This window comes from Colias eurytheme, chromosome 3 (assembly GCF_061535395.1).
Source record: "Colias eurytheme isolate Ceu_HAF_F1 chromosome 3, ilColEury1 Martin Lab GWU primary, whole genome shotgun sequence".
Taxonomy (NCBI): domain Eukaryota; kingdom Metazoa; phylum Arthropoda; class Insecta; order Lepidoptera; family Pieridae; genus Colias; species Colias eurytheme.
In genome coordinates this window covers 1850654-1872699 of record NC_142982.1, presented here as the reverse complement: position 1 = coordinate 1872699, position 22046 = coordinate 1850654, and the positions used below count along the sequence as shown (strand labels likewise).

At 35.8% G+C, this 22046-nt stretch overlaps 2 protein-coding genes across 3 annotated transcripts in view; both read left to right on the top strand.

The window, feature by feature from the left end:
- The window catches only part of N (neurogenic locus Notch protein), a 135478-nt gene extending 120360 nt beyond the window's left edge, over window positions 1–15118 (top strand). For both annotated transcript variants that reach the window (XM_090119355.1, XM_090119354.1), the window contains 19 exons: window positions 225–338; window positions 897–1053; window positions 1560–1792; window positions 2202–2347; window positions 2673–2821; window positions 3445–3594; window positions 4218–4357; window positions 4665–6934; window positions 7329–7537; window positions 8067–8267; window positions 8726–8894; window positions 9503–9701; window positions 10171–10324; window positions 10797–10908; window positions 11583–11693; window positions 12216–12327; window positions 12672–12794; window positions 13355–13459; window positions 13813–15118. In XM_090119355.1, coding sequence (XP_089975481.1) covers window positions 225–338; window positions 897–1053; window positions 1560–1792; window positions 2202–2347; window positions 2673–2821; window positions 3445–3594; window positions 4218–4357; window positions 4665–6934; window positions 7329–7537; window positions 8067–8267; window positions 8726–8894; window positions 9503–9701; window positions 10171–10324; window positions 10797–10908; window positions 11583–11693; window positions 12216–12327; window positions 12672–12794; window positions 13355–13459; window positions 13813–14006 — 5048 coding nt within the window. In that variant the 3' untranslated portion in view covers window positions 14007–15118. The remainder of the gene's footprint in view (window positions 1–224; window positions 339–896; window positions 1054–1559; window positions 1793–2201; window positions 2348–2672; window positions 2822–3444; window positions 3595–4217; window positions 4358–4664; window positions 6935–7328; window positions 7538–8066; window positions 8268–8725; window positions 8895–9502; window positions 9702–10170; window positions 10325–10796; window positions 10909–11582; window positions 11694–12215; window positions 12328–12671; window positions 12795–13354; window positions 13460–13812) is intronic.
- A 3117-nt stretch (window positions 15119–18235) lies between these two features.
- LOC149909363 (5-hydroxytryptamine receptor 1B-like) lies at window positions 18236–22018 on the top strand. The gene is made up of 7 exons (XM_090120160.1): window positions 18236–18458; window positions 18748–19015; window positions 19160–19301; window positions 19494–19576; window positions 20313–20402; window positions 21367–21470; window positions 21813–22018. Exons 1-7 carry the CDS (start codon window positions 18281–18283, stop codon window positions 22016–22018), a joined length of 1071 nt encoding a protein of 356 aa, XP_089976286.1. The 5' UTR covers window positions 18236–18280.
- The last annotated feature ends 28 nt before the right edge of the window (window positions 22019–22046 follow it).

Here is a 22046-nt window from a genome sequence, read left to right as displayed (position 1 = left end):
GCGACTTTGTTTACGCTGGGAAACGACTTTACCAATTTTTGTGCTATTTTCACTATTGTATTGTGATACACTTTTTTCAAAATTCTTATTAATTTTAAATTCATAAGCAAATCGTTATTTGCACTTGGGTGTAATCGCTGATAAAGACTAGTTGATATATCACTCAAACTTAAAATATTGTTTATATTTTATACGCTACTAAAATATGATAATAATATTTTTAGGCCAACGTTGCGAGCGTGACATCGACGAATGCAGCTCAAACCCGTGCCAACATGGCGGCACGTGCCATGACAGACTCAATGCTTACAAATGTGACTGCGTTTTAGGATTTACAGGTAAGTTTACAATTATGTATTATGTTTATATTGAGATTTCGTTCTTAAATTTCGCATTGTATTGGATAACATTTTAAACGAGGCGCAAGCGACACAAGACTGTTTGAAATGAATGCATAATTTATAATGTTGCGCTCATATTATTCGAACATTTTTGCGTCGTTGATTGTATATAAGTTTACATTTGGTTTACATTGGTAAAGTAAAGTAAAAGTAAAGTAAAAAACGGTACGTTCACAACTGATGGATTAGGTGACTTCTATGATTTCAGCTGTAATATCATTTAACAAGGGAAACAGTATATTTCGAAGCACAGTATACTTATAAATCAAAGGGCAATAAAAAAGAGCGTATGTGCCGAGCACACGTGGTAGAAGCGAAACTTCTTTGGCAAGATTCAAAGATACATAAAAATTGGCGCCTTACTCCATGACATGATGGTTTTGCCATGACGCGACCTAGAAATTTTACTCTCAACGCGCCTAAAGACGTTTCACTTAAAAATAGTTGTTCATGTGTCAATACCAGCACCCATCAATATCCTAATCTATTTTTCAGGAGTAAACTGCGAAACAAACATCGACGACTGTGCCGGTAACCCATGCTTACACGGCGGCTCTTGCATAGACCTCGTGAACGGCTACCGCTGCGTGTGCGCGCCGCCGCACTCGGGACGCAACTGCGAGAACACGCTCGACCCGTGCTTGCCGAACCAGTGAGTTCTAATTTTGAATTTTTGTTTTCTTTTTTTTTAGCAACCAGTCAATTTCATATTTGATTTTTTTTTTGTATGTCGTCAGTAGCTACCAGCTATGGCTACCAGTATCTACTGATAGTGTAAATAATGCTTATCGTATTTAATAAAAAATTGCATAATTCCATATTTTTTAAATGATTCCATGTTATTTCATAGCATTCTATAATAAGAACGTTAAAATAGCCATATTGTGCTTATCTCATTTGAGACACCGTTCTACATAAATACTATAGTTGTATACCTTTGAAAGGAATTATTATAGCATATATATTATATATTATAGCATATAGAAAGGAATTATTAGAAGCTTCCTTTATCAGAATCTACCTAGTTTCATATTTCTAGCATTATTAAAGTTAATCACTATCTTTGTCTCAAACTATTGTTAAACATAAAACTTAACTTTTCTTACATTACTACTAATCTAACTTTCTCGACCATAACTAAAACAATTTCCCCACCAGATGTCGTCACGGCGGCCGCTGTATAGCCGAAGCATCCTACGCGGAGTTCACTTGCCAATGCCCCGTTGGTTGGACCGGAGCCCTTTGCGAAAGGGATGTTGACGAATGTGCAGTTACCGCCCCTTGTCATAATGAAGCCACTTGTATTAACACTGAAGGGTCGTATGCCTGTCTGTGTGCTAGAGGCTATGAGGGAAAGGACTGCGCTATCAACACGGATGATTGCGCTTCGTGTAAGTTCTCAAAGAACTTTTAAGTTTTAAGGTTTTTTTGCGTAGTGTCATGATAAAGCCTTTTAGACTAAGAGTTCATACTAGAGGCTACGAGGGCAACACGGATCATTGCACTTCGTGAGAATTCTCGTAACATATAGAACTTAGTTTTGGGAACCTTTAACGAAGTATTAGGGGGTATTTCGCCGAATAAAAGGAATAATTTACTTGTTGTTATGTTATGTTATGTTATTGTATAATGACTGTGAACTATTTTTCATAGGTTTGTGTTATTATTCCAAAAACAATATTGAAATAGATGCGAGTGTGAGTTTAGATCTCGTTATATTTTAATTTCGAAAACCGTAATTTAGTTTAAGTATTATTGTATTAATATACCATATTCTTATCATATTAATTATTTCCACAGTCCCCTGCCAAAACGGCGCAACATGCCTGGACAGTATCGGCGACTACAACTGCGTGTGCGCGAGCGGGTTCGCGGGGAAACATTGTGAAGTTGATATAGACGAGTGTCAGTCGAGGCCCTGTATGAATGGAGCTACTTGTAATCAGGTATTTAGATAGATCGATGTTTAGCATGAGATAAATACTTATAAACATATAAATTTAAAAAATTTATCATGCAAAATGTAATAAAACCTAAATAAAAGTTATTTTAGTATGATTAATGATTATACTCCCAAAGTTTTAAATAACATGCATTTTAATTTTTATTATAGGGTCAAATTTGCGTCTGGCTTCAAAAACTATCCAGCAAGGCTGGTAAAAATAAATATGAAGTTAAAAATAACACAAAATAGGGAATAGAAATTTGTACTTTGACTCGTGTCTTCTTTCTGTCGTGTTGTTGAGAAACTAATTTGTTCCACTTTTTCAGTACGTCGCATCATACACATGTACTTGTCCCCTGGGTTTCTCTGGCATCAACTGCCAGACGAATGACGAAGACTGTACCGACTCTAGCTGTATGAACGGAGGCTCTTGTATTGATGGCATCAATTCGTATAACTGTTCATGTCCACCTGGGTAAGTATTATATAAAGTTATGATAACTATTCTAGACTTAGGATTTTAATGTCTTTAAGGGCTGATTTTTCAATGCTTGGATAAAACTTATTCGTCGAATAATGTATAAAACTACCATTTTAAAAAACGCATTCTAATTGCCCGTATTTGACAGTTAACGTGACATTTTAATATTATCGTGTAATACTTTATTGGACGGATAAGTTTTATCCAAGCATTGAAAAATCGGCCCTTAGTGTTAATATTCTGAAATCAGTTTTGAATATGTGTTTAGAGATGGATATAGCATTAATGGCTAAACCAAATGATTGATATCTTAAAAAAGACAATATTTAAATATGTATATTATATGCCCTTATTACTCTTTGCTATACTTATTAAAATAATTATTTATATAATTATGTAAAGTAATACTGTATGATAACGATTTTACGTGAAGTATGTATTATATCTCTATCTGCTATCTCGCATCCGTTATCCTTGCCCTATTGCTTAAGAAAACATCAGGCATATCTATGATTTAGCAATTATTGAGAAGGTTTTCTAATAATAATAATTATGATTCAACCATATTTAATAACATTTTTAACAACTTTGTAACCATATTTTCCCTTTATCCCCAGCTACACAGGCTCCAACTGCCAGTTCCGTATCAACATGTGCGACAGTTCCCCCTGCGCCAACTCGGCCACGTGCCACGACCACGTGACGCACTACACGTGCCACTGCGCCTACGGGTATACCGGGAAACATTGCGATACTTTTGTGGATTGGTGAGTCAAATAATTATATCAAACTAGCAAACCGGGCGAACTCCGTTTCGGCACCAGAGACACCTTTTCTTTGCTATATACCTCACGGAGCCCGAGGCCTTTCCAACGAATGCAAAACCGTGGAGATCGGTTCGTGCGTTCCGGAGTTATAGTGTCAGGAAGGAAAACCGACTTATTTTTATATAGTAGATTAAAAGCTGGTCTGAGCTTTTGCACTTTATTTGTAAGTGTAACTGTTTAAGTAAAATTTAATTTGTTCGTTTGTCTTACTGAAGTTCGAAGAATTCGAAGGATTCTAATAAATATAAGGGTACATAATTAGGTAAAAGTATGGATAAATATGGTATATAAATCAGGATCTGAATAGATGTAGATTAGTTGGAAAAAATAGACAGGTTTCAGAACTTAAGAACTATATTATTAGATATAAATAATGTATAAGTATGTACAATATATGCTGTCATAAAGACAGGCATAACATAAAGGAAATCAATATCACAATATTTTTTTTTAATTTTACTAAAAATCATTTACTTAGTATTGATAAATGTTAAAAACACTACAATAAAATCTACTTAAACCTAATCTTAAATTTCAAATGTAACGTATTATTTTTTCCCCAGGTGTGAAAACAATCCATGCGAGAACGGTGCGACATGTTCACAAAAAGGGCCACAATATACATGCTCTTGCGCACCCGGCTGGTCGGGGAAGTTATGTGATGTTGAAATGGTGTCCTGCAAAGATGCTAGTATACGTAAAGGTGAGATTTATAAAAATAACAAGATAAATTAGAATAATACACACAATTAGGTGCATAGAATGTCATGATATTGCCTCTAAAAAGGAAAGTTTTGGGTCAATATTTTAGGATAAATATAATATTTATTTCTAGCTTCTACCTATATAAAATGACATTATTTCGTCCTCTTTCTTCCTTCTGAGGATAGGAGATAGATAGACAATTTACAGTATGTATATTATTGTCTATAGGTAGGTTTTAATGAGTGAATCATTTCTAACGCTTACCATTATGTATTTATCTTTACTGAAATTAAATTCTTCCACAGGTGTGAAACTGAAGCAACTCTGTAACAACGGTACATGCGAAGACATCGGCAACTCGCACCGTTGCCACTGCCTTGACGGTTACACTGGTTCTTACTGCCACAAGGAAATTAACGAATGTGACTCCGCCCCTTGCCAGAACGGGGCTCTATGCAAAGATCTAGTGGGAACATACCAGTGCCAATGCGCTAAAGGATTCCAAGGACAGAACTGCGAACTAAACGTGAACGACTGCCTTCCAAACCCGTGCCAAAATGGCGGAACATGCCACGATTTGATCAACAATTTCTCCTGTTCCTGTCCGTTTGGAACACTGGGCAAAATATGTGAAATCAATGTTAATGATTGCAAGCAAGACGCGTGTCATAATAATGGTACCTGTATTGATAAAGTTGGAGGCTTCGAATGTAAATGTCCGCCTGGTTTTGTCGGGCCGAGGTGTGAAGGAGATATTAATGAGTGCTTGTCCAACCCGTGCTCGAACCCTGGAACTCAGGACTGCGTGCAATTAGTCAACGATTACCATTGTAACTGCAAGCCGGGCTATATGGGCAGACATTGTGATGCTAAAGTTAACTTCTGCGCAAACTCTCCGTGCCAGAACGGTGGTATATGTACCGCTATTCAAGGTGGACATGAATGTCTTTGCAGCGATGGATTCTATGGAAAGAACTGTGAATACTCAGGATATGCATGTGATTCGAACCCTTGCCAAAATGGAGGCTACTGCAGAACATCAGAAATCGGCGATTACGTGTGCGACTGTCCGTCTGGCTTGTCTGGAATCAATTGCGAAATAGATTCTATGAACGAATGCCTCAGCAATCCGTGCAAACACCCAGACGCGCGTTGTATCGACAAACCAGGCGACTACTTATGCTACTGTCCACGACAATGGACAGGAAAGAACTGCGATATACACGACCCACACTCAAGAGGTGGTTATGGAAGCCCCGTGAGCGGAGTATACGGTAAAAACCCTGGATTGACGCTGCAAGAATTAGATCTGGCTTTCCAAAGAGAACAGTGCGTGAAACTAGGCTGCAAAGAGAAGAAAGGGGACAGCCATTGCGATGAAGAATGTAATACATACGCGTGTGAATTCGACGGCAACGACTGTTCTTTGGGAATCAATCCATGGGCCAATTGCACTGCTCCTATAAAATGTTGGGAGGTGTTCATGAACGGAGAATGTAACGAGGTCTGCAACACACAAGACTGTCTATTTGACGGGCGAGACTGCGAGAAATCTCTACAGAAATGTAACCCGATTTACGACGCGTACTGTCAGAAACATTACGCAAACGGACATTGCGACTATGGATGCAACAATGCTGAATGTAACTGGGATGGTTTGGACTGCGAAAATGAGCCGCCTGATCTAGCCGAAGGCGTCATCTCAGTTATTTTGCTGATGGACATGAGAACGTTCAAAGAGAACTCTGTTGCCTTCTTGCGAGATCTGGGCCATCAGTTGCGAACAACAGTTCTAATAAAGAAAGATCACCTCGGAAACGACATGGTGCAGCCTTGGAAGGGGTCAACGGACGTTGGGTTACAGGACACGGAATTCGGCAAAAAACATCACATTGTGTTTACGGAGCGAGGCCAGTCCGGGGTTCAAGTGTTCCTCGAGATCGATAACAGAAAGTGCACAACAATGTCCAATTCGGAATGTTTCTTCTCAGCGCGCGAAGCCGCTGAGTTCTTAGCGGCTACCGCTTCAAAGCATTCCTTATCACCTGACTTCCCAATATTCCAAGTGAAAGGAGTAAAAACTCCAATTATAGACATTCCCACAAACTCCAAATACGTTTTCATCGGCGTTATTTTAGTTCTACTGGCTGGTTTGTTGATTGGCGTTTTAGTAACTGCGCAAAGGAAACGCGCAGCTGGCATAACATGGTTCCCAGAAGGTTTTATAAGCAACGGTTCGTCTTCACGACGTCGGTCGAGACGACGTGGTCCAGATGGGCAGGAGATGAGGAATTTGAACAAGGGTTCGATGGGATGCATCGATGTGGATATCAATGGAGGTCACATGGTGCCGCCACACTGGTCTGATGAAGATGATGATGGGTCAGCTCCTCCCAGGGCTAAAAGGGCTAGAGGCCCGGGAGATTCTAATGGAGCTCCTGGAGGATATGCTTCAGATCATACAGCGATCACGGATTATGAAGAAGCCAGTCATGAGCCGAGGGTCTGGACCCAACAGCATCTGGATGCGGCTGATAGCAGAGTACCACCGAGTATGATGACACCACCCGCTATCGTGAGTATTTTTCTTTCTGTTTAAAATTTATTGTACATTTTAAAGTCTTTAAATCATTGCAATAATTTCACATTACTTTTGAAAATAATATTATGCTTTTGAGTGCAATGAATAAAACAGTTTTACTGTAAGTGATGGTAGCGTAAAATGAGAAACTACAAAAAAATATATAAAATATAGGCATACTTTCATTTTGCACCAAAACAGAGATACAATATAAAAAATCATACGTAACTGCAGTAATTGCGACGTAAATTTTTTTAAAGAAATTGCAGCATCACTTACCACTAAGTGTATTATTCAAACACTTCTAAACGTATTATATTAATAAAAAACTTAAAATTTACTATATCTGCCCTATTTAAAATAAAAATTTATCATTTTATTTTAACAGCACGACGGCCACGTAGACGTAAACGCACGTGGTCCTCTCGGGATGACGCCTCTCATGGTGGCCGCCATCCGGGGCGGAGGCCTAGACACTGGCTCTGATGTGGAGGACGAACAGACTGCGCACATTATATCCGAGCTCGTGGCTCAGGGGGCGCAGTTGAATGCTGCTATGGATAAAACTGGGGAAACTAGCTTGCATCTCGCTGCTAGGTAAGTTTTGTGCAGTTAAAACATTGATTTAACGTATGTTAAGAGAAAATGGAACAATTATTGATGTGAAAGTGAACAGAAGATATCTTAGTCGTTAATTTATGTATTCTGTGTGAGCAAACTCAAACTCCAGCAGCATTTCATAAGTGTATCAAATAATGTTACTAAACAAAAAGTAACCATCTTATTTATTTTAGACACTTTCTGACTTTTAATAGACTCTATTAAGTCAGTTTTGGCTTATAAATTGTAAAAGCACTTTATAACGTGAAGTCCCGTGTCCCCAAGTGGTGTAAGGAGCAGATGCATTATACATACATGAGATCTGTTTCACTGATCGATTTTCTTTAGGGACAAGTAAGTGATCAGCCTTGTGTGTCCTACCAGACCGAGATATTTTTTTTTCTTCGTTTCTGCTAACCCAGGACCCCTCGGTTCTACGCTCACGCGTCAACCACTGTACCAAGGAGGCGGTCAAAAACACTTTTTGAGGCACATGATATTTAATGAACATTATATAATATTACAGATACGCACGCGCAGACGCAGCAAAGCGCCTACTAGACGCGGGCGCAGACGCAAACTCGCAGGACAACACGGGCCGGACGCCATTACACTCCGCAGTAGCCGCTGATGCGATGGGAGTGTTCCAGATTTTGTTGAGAAATAGAGCCACTAACTTGAACGCTAGGATGCATGATGGGACTACACCGCTTATATTGGCTGCTAGGTGAGATTTTGTGGTCTTTTGTTGTTAATTTATTTATTTATATACATGTTAATTACACATATACATGTGAATACATTAATATGTTATGTTAATTTGTTAATGTGAAGAAGATTAAATATAATGGTATTTGGATATAGTTTGTTATCAAACGTAAGAAGTGGTGGTCTTTAAAGTACCTAATTATCAAATTTAAAAATAAGTTTTTACTTAAAATTAGTTATAATCATTTGGGAATATAGTTGGGTATTCTCATAATTTATCAAGAAAGTGACGTTTTAAATAATTTGAAAACGAAAAATTTGCGAACCTAACATTATTTTCTTAAACTACGAGATCTTATGCTATAACACTGAATAACAAATACCTATAGCACTGCATATTCGCCCACATATTTTACTATAAACTGCATCATTATTATCATAAAAAAAACCGCTCTAAATAATCATATTTCCCCACAGACTGGCCATAGAAGGCATGGTGGAAGACCTAATAAACGCAGACGCTGATATAAACGCAGCAGATAACAGCGGGAAGACAGCACTGCACTGGGCAGCCGCTGTGAATAATGTGGATGCTGTCAATGTTCTACTGGTCCATGGGGCCAATAGAGATGCGCAGGATGATAAGGTAAGAAAGAGGGTAGTTTTATATTGAGGGTATTGTGGAAGATGTAATACGCAATTAAATGATATAACAATCTTTTCATCCGTCCTCAATGTCCATTGTATGTTACCACGTTTGTGACTCCCACGAGATGTGGCTCAGGGGCGAATGAGCGATGACATTATGACATTATATATAGACCGTACTATTTAATATAAATTTGTTAAAAATCATATATAGCTTTATTTTTACGACTAGTTAGTAATTAGTACGTAGTCTATTTAGTTAGAAGTAGTAGTATGGAAATAGTAGGTGTAATCGTAGAAGCATTCATCATTAATTAAAACAGATGTTTTCACTTCAGTACTCATTGATTTATGACAGCTACTTGTTTCTTCCCTGATATTCTCTTATTTTCAACTAAAGTGCTCTGTGACTTTTGTTTATTCTCATCTGTACTTTTCTGTGGTGTACAATAAAGAATTTTTGTACATTTTGTATAGCACAAAATGTTCCAAGCATATACTATTGCCAGTAATTTTTCTCTACTTTTTATTTTTCTAACTCTTTTTTACCTTCCAGGATGAAACCTTCTCTACCCTTTATTTTTCTAACTCTTTTTTACCTTCCAGGACGAAACCCCCCTCTTCCTCGGCGCCCGTGAAGGCTCCTACGGGGCGTGTAAAGCTCTCCTGGACGCACTTGCTAACAGAGAGATCACAGATCACATGGACAGACTCCCAAGAGATGTGGCCCAGGAGCGAATGCACGATGATATTGTTCGATTGTTAGATGAACATTGTGTGCGACCGCAGCATCATCATCTTATGAGTAAGTGGTTTTGTAAAGGGAGTAGAAATATTTTGATGGGGTAATTTACTTTTTTATAATGGATGAGACAAAGCACTTGACAGTTAGAATAATTATTGCCAACATTTATCGGCCTTACCTAAAACGGTTTCAGAATTTTTGAATTTCAGTTTTTAATCATATATTCGAATACAGTAAAATAATGGTATAGTTACCACTTTGTTTTACAATTTAAAACAATCTATTACAGTAGTGCAGCCAATCATGTCATGTAGTATATTAACAACTTATAATATACTATGTGCAGTCCACCTAACTTTCAATAATAATCAAACTACAGAAACTTTGCCTTAAAAATACTCAAGTACACATGTTACCTTATACCTAACAGGAGCTTATTCAAAATCTTACTTTTTCAAGTGTTACCTCTCAAATGTTACAGCTTTTTTTTTTTTCAAAATATATCTAATTAAACTAATATTCCTTACAGCATCACCAAACCCCCATCCTCAACTGATAAGCCAGCCTACAGTGATAAGTGCTACAGCCACTAAAGGCAAGCCGAAGAAGCCCCGCGCTAAAGTGGGCCCCGACAGCCCACAGGAACAGTACGATAATAACTTGCAGGCTTCACAGATACGACGGTATGTTGGAATATATACACTAGTTTTCCGCCCGCGGCTTCGCCCGCGTTTTCAAAGAAAATCCCGCATAGTTCCCGTTGCCGTGAGAATTCCGGGATAAAACCTACCCTATGTCTTAATCCAAGTTACCCTCTACATGTGTGCTAAATTTCATTGTAATGGTTCAGTAGTATTTGTGTGAAAGAGTAACAAACACACACATACACATCCATCCTCACAAACTTTCGCATTTATTAGTAGAAAGTTGGATAGTAGGATAGGATTTAAGTAGTAATTTATATTATTCTTTGCTTTTTTTTTTCTTGTTTTTATAAATAAATGTATTTTCTTTCTGATTTCTCATGTCACATTTCCTTGATCAATGTATCAAAAAAGTTTGTACCATGAAAATTTATCTTTTCCACGCAGGCGAAGCTGCGGGCAACAGCTAGTATTATATAAACCGAAAAATATATTATGTTTTATTTTACAGGAAACCAAGTGTAAAAAAGAGTAATAAGAAAGTGGCACAAGAAGTGCCACAAAGCGTGGAAAGTCTCGGCTTCAGTTTGAGCCCTGTCGAATCTCCGCTACAAAATTTACAGGTAAGCATTTGTTTCTTGTTATTTTTCGCTACTATAATATATTAAATTATTTAATTATCACTGCTTTTAGGAAGTCGAATTGTTTCCTTAGTTTTTATGTTTAAAAGTGTGTTGACGGCAAAGCTTTTTTTTATTACAATGCTGAATTGGGTATTAAAATATACAATATCACAAAAATGAACATATCTCCATAAATCATCCACCTTTAGGGGTATAAATTCTGTTTAAAAAACTGTAACAGGTTCGAGTGTTATTTTTTTACCGACTCTGGATAAATTGCCAATTTTACACTATTTTCTATATTAGTACTAGCGGTCCGCCCCGGCTTTGCCCGTGGTACCTACATGTTTAAACTATCCTATCTCTCAAGTTGGATCGAACTGCACATGGTGTGCGAATTTTATTATAATCGGTTAAGGGCCGATTTTTCAATGCTTGGATAAAACTTATTCGTCGAATAATGTATAAAACTACCATTTTAAAAAGTATTCTAATTGCCGGTACTTGACAGTTTACGTAACATTTTAATATTATCGTGTAATACTTTATTGGATGGATAAGTTTTATCCAAGCATTGAAAAATCGGCCCTAAGTGGTTTAGGAGTCCATTGAGGACAAACATTGTGACACGAGATTTATATATATTAAGATTTACTAAATAATTGAATATATAGGATTTGCCGTCGCCGTACGACGCGACGTCTCTGTACTCGAACGCGATGGCGCAGTTCCCGGGTATGGAGTTGGTGCACAAGCAGCCGCCCAGCTACGAAGACTGCGTTAAGGTTCCTTTTATTTATTTTTAATTATTTTTTTTGTACATGTGTCACAATAAAATGTGTATTGTTTATCTGCAATTTGTATAAGAAGAGATAAAAGACACTCTTATTTTAACAAATTATTTAGGTTCGCAAAATCTTACTAGGCGTGCTGTCGATTCAAAGTTTATAAAAATTATATTTCATTTCGTCAAATCTAATTTTAATCGATTTTGACTTAGTTTTAATCAAAATCACAATTTTAGATAAGCATTTTCATAGCTGAGATTATTGATACCTCAATAATCTACGATACTAATTTATTTATTTATCAATTCTTTATTACACTTAAAGAGAATAAAAAAGAAATACAGACACTTAAATATAGCCTAAACTATACTAATCCTTAGATAGTACATCCAGAATCTACTTTATTGACCTTATTTGCTATTCAATATAACATTAATAAATTCTACCAATATCTTTTTCTCACACTTATATTGAGACCTCCCAAAAACACTCAGAATAATAAGTATATATTCTCCACAGTCGGGCGGCGCCCTGCAGTTCGGCGGCGGCGCGGGCGCCTCTCTGTCCCCGCCATACTCCAACCACTCGCCCGCGCACAGCAACCACACCACCTCACCGCATGCTTATATCGGTAAGTTATTTTATTTGATAGAGTGCTATTTTGTGACGTCATGGGTGTTGATTCGAGAGAAAGATAAATAAATTAACGATGCTATTGTTGATAATGTTATTTATTTTTACCTAATTACCGTAACCTTTCATTCTGTAATATGATAGTACGAGTAGTTTTGAGATTACGTTTGAATACCAGTAGACGTAAAATAAATGTCCATCAGTCTGCCAGGACACATAACACAACCCGGTCCGTTTATTTCATATCTAAACATAAATATATTAAACTCTATTTATCCGCCCATTTTTCCGTCGTTTATGTATAGAAAACGAAAATATACTTAATAATTTTTTTATCCCCAGGCTCCCCATCCCCGGGCAAGTCCCGGCCGTCTCTCCCCACGTCCCCGGCGCACATGGCGGCGCTGCGCCACCACCACCAGCACCAGCTGGACGCCGCTGCTTACTCCGCGCTCGCGCATCTTAGTACGTATCGCATCCCTCCATTCCCATCCTCAAGTATCCCCATCCCCATCCCCATCCTCAAGTATCCCCATCCCCAAGTATCCCCATCCCCATCCTCAAGTATCCCCATCCCCATCCTCAAGTATCCCCATCTCCATCCTCAAGTCATGGCCGTCGCTGCTGACGTCAAAAAGCACACCTTATATGTATACCCATATAATAACATTTTTATTTTATACATCTATATTGTATATTGTATCCTTTTTTTAGAATCTTAGAATTTTAATGTTAGCTGTGCAAACTTTATATGATGTAATATTCATTTCTGACAACTTATTCCTCCCAAGATTTATAAATACAAATCTTAAATACCTTAAAGGTGCATCAGAAAAACAGCGCTGTTTTGGACAGCAATAGCTGAGGCGCCTTTTGCTTTTTGTATAATCAACAACAATATTATGTAATGCAATTTAATGTGATAATATGAATAATATGAGAATTTTTGTAAAAACTGCTATATAACCTTATTATGACAGATAAATAATTGCTATATTTCCTAAATTAATTATTTTATCCTATAGGTGCGAACGGGCAACACAACGCGCAACTCCAAGCGGTGATGTCACACGCAGCAGCGCTCTCACACGCACAAGCTCATCACCCGGCTATCACCAATATTATGTCCGGTAAGTTTTATAATTTTATGAATTATTCCTTTTAAAGCATGCAATACATTTAAATAAGCAAAAGCCCTTATTGCTAGGTAGCAATCTCTACCAGGAAACCCTTTTAATTTTGACTAGTTTATACTACGCAAAGTCACTTGTCAAGATATCCTTAATGTTTTAGATTGCTCTTTTCTTTTGCAATTAATTTTTGTTCTAAAACGTATGAGAAATAATCAAACTCAATAATTGATATATTATTGCACATGTTAGTTATCAGACAATACCTGCTGAAAGAGAGATTAAAAAAAATGTAATAGCATCGTTTGTTGTTAAAAATTAAATAAATATTCATATTTGTATCTTATTTGCAGGTCTGTACGGCAGCTGGGGCATGGGCGACACGTTCCCCACCCCCTCCCCCGAGTCCCCCGACCACTGGTCCACCCCCTCCCCCCAAACCCCCCTCACGCAATCCCCGCACTCTGATTGGTCAGATCGGGCCGCGCTTTCCCCTAACGACATGCAACAAGCGAACAAAGGAGCAACAGAAGCCATCTACATTTAAAAATAGAACGTTCAATATTCCATTCGCGGTAAATCTAACGTTTTTTTCTTTTAAATTGGCGATTCGAATTAAGAACGTGTCGGTTCTATAAAATGAATTCGACTATTTTTAGTTTGCCATTTCTCATTCAGATGCCGTATTTAAATTAGGAACGTGGATTCTTTTTAATCTTTAGCCGTAAAGATGATACTGCCTTTTTAAATTAAGAACTGCGTTTATTTTTTAAATTATTAGCACCATAGATGTAACTGTGAAGGTGCTAGTGCCGTAGTATAGACTGATTTGTACAGCCATGACGTAGTTAAGGACGATTGTGAAATTTGGTGTATTTTCATGAAATTAACGAAGACGCATAGCGGCTTAGTAATTTATTACAATGTTTTATATCACGACTAAGGGCTGATTTTTCAATCCTTTGTTAAAATTTATTCATCGAATAACGTGTTAAACTACCATTTCAAAAATGTATTGTAATTGTCCGTATATGACAGTTTACAGGTGACATTTTAATATGTTCGTGTACCTAATACTTTATTGGACGGATAAATTTTAACCAAGGATTGAAAAATCGGCTCTTAATTGTACTACGAGTAATAAAAACAGAAAATTGTAAATTGTGTAATGTTTTAAATCGAAAATACACCAAAACATTTGAAACGTGACGTTGTTGTGTTTGTTAAAAGATCGTGTTTTTAAACATAATCTGCTTATGAGATTGTTTTGCGAGATTTCGTAAAAAATAATTTATGTGTGATTTAGCACGTAATGTACTTTGTATGTAGATTTTTATTAAGATATTCTTAGGTAAGTCGTTAAATTATAAAGCTGAGATTGAAGCCTCTTTTATAAATTGAATATTTAAACTTTTATACGACAGGCGTCAATGTTAGTTGTTGTTTATTATGTTGTTTTCCGCTCATTCTGAATCATTCCAATATCGCTTCCAATTGTTACGACCTGAGGTGACGAAAAACTATTGTTAAGATTTTAAAAGACTACATTTATTTGTTAAGTTATAGTAAAATACAGAAAATAGAATGTTCATGAAATTAAAATTAATTGCATCAAATTACAATTAAAACTTCTATCTACAATCAAGATTATTATTTAAATAAGAATTACTTACTTTTATTTTATGTTCTGCACAAGATTAATTTCATTCATAGTCATACATATCACGAAAGTATAATCAAAAAAACTTTTTCTCATACTTTTAGAAACTAAAACAAAATTTAAGTTTAAACAATTAACAATTTCTCATACTTTTTTACACAAAAATTTAGATAAATTATTACTATAATTAACTATAACATAATTAAAAAAGAAAAAACGTCACCTCAAAAACTCCAGTACAATAAGTACGAGATCTCATCATTCCATCGCTTTACTTCGGGACCATGCTCAATTACTCCATTTGTATCATATTATTATAATGCGCCTATGTAAATAAACTATATTTAATAATAATTAGCGTAATGTAAGTTTGTTTGTGTCATCGTATGTGCCAATCAGGTTGTATGGTACCCTCAATATTGATCCATTTATATAAAATAATTTAATTTTTCTTTTTCAAAGTTGGATTTGATGATTTTTGTCATGGGAATTGTTAAAATTCAGCGGTAGGGAAAACTAATTATTTAACAATGTGAAGAAATGGGTCATAGATGACGTCGATTCCATGGTTTTGTTGTTGATTTTAGTACAAATTTAGTATTTTATTGTTATTATTGTGTGTGGCTTTGTAAGATTAGATTTTCAAAATGAAATTTAATTAATCGTTAAATGCATTTTACATTCCATAAAACATTCTTTCTTAACACATTCCGTTATCGTGTTTGATGTTTGTAACAATATTTTTTTTATAAAATCGTCTACGAAAACTGTTTTTGTTTTCTGTGTAGTAATTAATTACTCATGATCTTCGCAGTAATCAAACTTTAAAATTAGGCTATATCAATTAGTGTCTTAGATATAATTTTAAATGAATTTTACTAGCCTAACAGTTAAATTACCCGTTACCATGGAAACGACGTCACATCTAGGGTATAAGAAACGCGGGCTTCCTAATGCATTCATAAATTGTAATCCTAAAGATAACCGCGTAAGTACAAACAATATTTTTCTCATAAAATACACTCATGTATTAGTAAATTTTACAGCGTTTTTATTTTAATGAATTTATACTTGGTAGAAATATTACTTCTTAATTTGTATGTTTGTATGGTATTTAAACAAACACACGTTCGTTTTTTATTTGTTGTGCACTTGGTTTGTATAAAATATAAAGGTAATTTACAGAAATTGCGAAAAATAACAAAAATGCTTGTTAAAAGTACAGTTTTACACAAATAAACAATATAATGTGTTTGTTTAAATATGTAAAATGAAATATTTGAATGAAATTGTAAAACCGACCGTTTTTACGGAAGGTTCTTAATTGTAAATCGGGCACAATAATATATAATGTATCTTGCATGATCTTCAAATCTGTGCCTTCAAGTATTGTATCAAATTACAGATATAGTGATAGTTTTAAGTCGCCTGTAAATAAATTTTATCATTATTTTTATGGAATGCATTTCTTTGTAAGAGTTTAACATGTGAGGAGAATAGATTTTTAAATATTTTCCCCGTAACTGACAATAAAGGAATAAATTTTATAACGTTGTTTTACTTTATAACCCCCTATCAAAGTTTTTACAAAAAATGAAATCACAAATGAGAAATACATGTGATATTCCAAGAGTTTATTTTTGTGTTCATAAGCTGAGATTCGCAAATAATTTGGAACGATTTTGAAATAAGATGTGAAAGTATTACATCAATAGAGGTTGCAATGCATTTTTTAAGTATAAACTATTTTTTATACTCAGTCATAGACAATGTATTGAAATGAGCGCCATCTATAGTACTTAATATTATTTATTATTTTAAAATTATTATTATTGTGTGACCAACAAAAATATGAATTTTATTACTTTGTGTATCCGATAAAGAAAAACACCCTGAATATTAAGTCAATCAATTAAATTACTGAATAACACGTAGGTATGGCGTATGACGTATACGTTTTTACATTTGCATTTGAATTCTATGCAATTGTCACTAAAACTTGAAGATACCCTCTACAAATAAAATAGTTGTTTCAATGTAATCAAATGACTGATTAATAAACGGTTTATTATGTGAAATGAATTAATAGTTTGTAATAAATGCTTTATATAAATTTGTACTTTTATAAAGTAAGTAAATATATATTACGATTATTTTTAATTTTATTGTTTTTAATGGAATAGGTACGACGGAAAGTGTGTTGATTTTTAATACCATGAAGTTGTTTGTATGAATGCAGACATTTATTAAGCGTATCATCATTATAAAAAAATGAATATCCTATTTGATTATGTGTAGGCTTCAAAGGGTTCTAACAATAATAATATACTATGCAGAGAATACTTTCAATTTAGTTCTTATATCCGCTTGATTCTGTTATATTATCTCACAAACACAACTACAAAATCCATACTAATATTATAAATGCGAAAGTAACTCTGTCTGTCTGTTACTCAATCACGCCTTAACTACTGAACCAATTTGCATGAAATTTGGTATAGAGATATTTTGATACCCGAGAAAGGACATAGGATAGGTTTTATCCCGGAAATCCTACGGGAACGGGTTTTTCTTTGAAAACGCGGGCGAAGCCGCGGGCGGAAAGCTAGTACTGAATAATTCAATTGATGCTTATACATAATATGTATGAAAGAATATTAAATCTGGCTTATTTATATACACTTTAATACAGTAATTGTAAATACATAGATGTAATCTTACAACTTACTCCCAACTTACTACTATGGTCTTACTTCCATCGCATCAAATGAAACTATAAAAAAGCTTAACTTTTTCTTTTTCCTCCTAATATACTTATTATTCAGAAGAAAATAAGACTAATAAGAGCCACTATGTTTTTAAAGTATTAAAATAATACAAAAATTAAGTATTGTTTACTAGGTTTGTAATTTGTTATTGAAAACAGATTAAATTTATTTACATCATATCTATTATAAAATATAAAATCAATAATTGATGAACACATAAACGAAATCATGTACTCGTTGAATAATATTTTTTTAACTTGTAATTAAAACTAACCTTATTAAGTAATACGTAAATGCTCCCAATTTTCTCCGCTACACAACTTAACCGACTCTGACAGAACAGTGCTACCACGAGGCGAAGTAACAACAGGATGGTGGGCGTTTGCCACGGTCATGGCCATCATCACCGTGGCAACCGTGATCGGGAATCTCTCAGTGGTGATAGCGCTGTGCAAGGTGAAGCGGTCTCCCACACACTTCCCGCTGACCAGTCTGGTGGTAGCAGACCTTTTGGTGGGCCTGGTGGTGCTGCCCATTGCGGCGGCTAGGGAGCTGTTTGTGTTTCATTTGCGTGAGTGCTTTTATTGCAGTTAATATTTGTGTTTAGAATGAAAGCTATCGTTAGTGAGGAATACAGATATAAAACGTTGATGATGGCGGCGAGGTAACCAGAATTTTTGCCTAATCCGTCTGGCTCATCGCATAAGAAATCATGGCATAGTTTCTCATGGCATAAGAATAGTTTCATTTTATTAAAGTTGTTGTTTCATTTTATTAAAGTTCATTCGTATGAAATATTGAATTAATGCTGTCTTTATCAACTACACGTAACGTTTTACACTGAATAAAATATGTTTCAGCCCGCATGGTTTGCGCGTTCTGGAGCACAATGGACGTGTTATGCTGCACTGCATCCATCCTGTCCCTCTGTGTGCTCGGTTGGGAACGTTGGTCGGGTATAACAGCGCCGCTCGCTCGTGCCAGACGCGGGGAGAGGGCCAGACTGCTTGCCTATGCCGTCTGGCCGATTGCTAGTGCGGTGGCGCTGCCAACTGCGTTCATTCCTTCACCACGACACTTTCATCCGGGAGAAATGGCTAAAGCATGTACTGTTAACACTAATATTGGGTATGTGTATGTGTATAATCCTTAAGATTTATGTACCTATAAGTATAAAAAATTCAGTCTTATCTCAGTCAGTCTCAGTCAGTCATTTTCATCATCTATAGTGTATGATAATGGTTAAAACCGAAATATTTTGTCCTTTTCCAGCTACGTATTTTTCAGTATATCGTTCTCGTTCTACCTGCCAGCGGGCATGATGATAGTAATGTATGGATATATACTTCGTGCACTGGCTGCCCCGCCTCCCATACGTGTGCATAGAGGTCGATCACCAAACACTAATATACAGGTATTACTTATATAGTTCTATTAAAATACTCATCATACTTTACCGGGATAAAAACTAAAAAACAATACCTTATTCTCAGGAATAACACAGAATAATATATTTTTAAATATTACCTAAATATATAGAAAAAAAGACAAACAGAACAGAATTATATTGTTACATGTTATAAGCATGTGTAACTGTATTTTACAGACACAAACACCGAACAAACCTGGCACCAATCCTACTCCGGTCCCTGAATCTACTCAGGATCTCAATTCTAATGAAGTGCCAAGGTATGTTTAAATAAATGAAACAAGATATATGACTAATGTAAGCCATATACGCTACGGTCTACCGTAATTCGTGAAGGTATGCTTACGCAGATCTGAAGGCTGAAATGGGTGTGGACGTGCTGCTCCGGTCGCCGGTCGCTATTCATTTAAAAACTACACAGGTCTACTCCCACACACGTTACGTTGTACCTGTGCAGGTATACCTGTACCTGTCAGGTGTACTGGAGCTTGTGTAGCAGCCGTGTCCGACTGCCCGATAGGTCATCATCAAAATAAGAAGTACTTAAAAGGAAAGCAACAACAAAATGAATTGGAGGCTTTTATTTCATAGAAGAATGAGGACAGAAGAATAAGAATCAAAAAAATACATTGAAATTTAATGTGATTTTATTTGTATGATGAGATGATGAGAAATCGCGATCTATAAAGCATCAATCGTTTTAAAATAACTAAATTCTTATTCGTTCCTAGTTAGGTGACGAAATAAAAAACAGCAAATACAGAGAAATCAATTTAATTGAAGTTTTTGACTGTATTGATTACATAGGTATCTTCAGGTTTAGGCAATGGTTTAAAAAGATCTTAGTTTTTTTGTTCTCGTATATAAATAATACTTCTTTCCATAGATGGATCAATAATTTTCATAAAGAAATCACAAAGTTCATTTCGTTTACTGTTTAGTTGATCACAGATCATCGCATTTTTTCATTACTTATTTCAACTTTGATATTTTTAGATATTCAACACCAAAAGGGCGCAAATTAAATATTCCAGGAACATCGAAGAGAATTCCTATTCCGTCACCATTGAAATCACCTCGTGCCTTGTGAGTTAATTTATTTTTCTATGTATAATATGTAACTGTATTACCTACTTCTATACTTACCTTTATTTTGTAAGAGTTTAATTTCAGCGTCTCAAACAATTTATCTACACAAAAAATATTACAAATTTAAACACATATTTAGCGTATCTAAATTTTTATGGTATTAGGAAATTTGTTATGTATACCATACTAGCGACCCGCCCCGGCTTCGCACGGGTGAAATGCTGATACTAAATACACTACAGAAAAACTGTGAACGTTGTATATAAAAACATAGCGGCACGCTCCGGCTTAGCACGGGTATAAAATATATAGCCGGGCGGCCGGCCGGTACCGCGGCAAACGCTACGTCCCACAATTTTTAAATCTGTAATATCTTCGAAAATATTCACTTAAATCATACGGTGTAAGGGGCCATATAGATCTATATTAAATGAACAATGTATTCAAGGTATTTAATTGGTTAAGGATTAATGCTGTATTGGTTAAAACCGCTTCGAAAATTAGCCATTATTTGTCGTAAAAAGTAAATGACAAAAAAAGTTATTGTGGGTTATCCATAAGAGATAGACATATACCATCGCGGACTTTTCTGTAGACGTTTTCAATGTGTATAATACTTAGTACATTATTTTGATAAAACTCATAGGGTTCAGCCTGCGTTTGCAATGTAAGCGGAAAAAATGTAATTTTTTACGACATCACATTAGAAACCTCAAAAATAACAGTACTTCTCCATTATTTAATGGGTGTTATTATACATATAAACCTTCCTCTTGAATCACTCTATCTATTAAAAAAAACCGCATCAAAATCCGTTGCGTAGTTTCAAAGATTTAAGCGTACAAAGGGACATAGGGACATAGGGACAGGGAAAGCGACTTTGTTTTATACTATGTAGTGATACCTAAGTTACTTTGGAAATCAATTCGTGTGTATGTCGTAACGTTAATAATATTTACAGTCGTGGGTTCATGTCCCGTCAGCGCCGCGCCACTCGCACCATTATCAAGCTGATGGGGCTGTTCTTAGTGTGCTGGACACCATTCTTTGTCATGTTGCCTGTAGGTACGTCATTTTTATACAGGTATATTAAAGCCGTCGTAAGAAATCTCTGTTGGCAGTGAAACAACAACAGAAATTTCGCCATGTAGACTGTGATTGTCACAACGCGTTATGTTCATAATTTTCATAACACACATTTCAGTGAGCTATTTTTTTGCTCATTGAACTTTTCCATTTTACCATTTTAACTTAAAATATACACACACCACAAATCTATCTGCCCAAACAATGCTCCTAATTTCCAAATTTTATGTTCTTCCAAATTTCCTAAATCTCAATATCTATCCTTTTTTTCAAAGTTTTAACCTAAATTAACAAATGAGTTATGAATCTTTCTTTCACCAGATTCACTCTTCGACTGTGTCTGGGATACAACCTGGCAGTGGTGCACATGGCTGGGCTACCTGAACTCCGCACTCAACCCTCTGGTGTACTCCGCAGCGTCTCCCAGTGTGAGGAGGGCCTTTCAAGCCTCTTGTACCAGTTCGAATGATATGGCCATGACGTATAGAGAGAAACGCAGTGATGGTAATTGTGTTTTATATTACTAATGTATGTGTTTTTAAATTATGTTTAGGT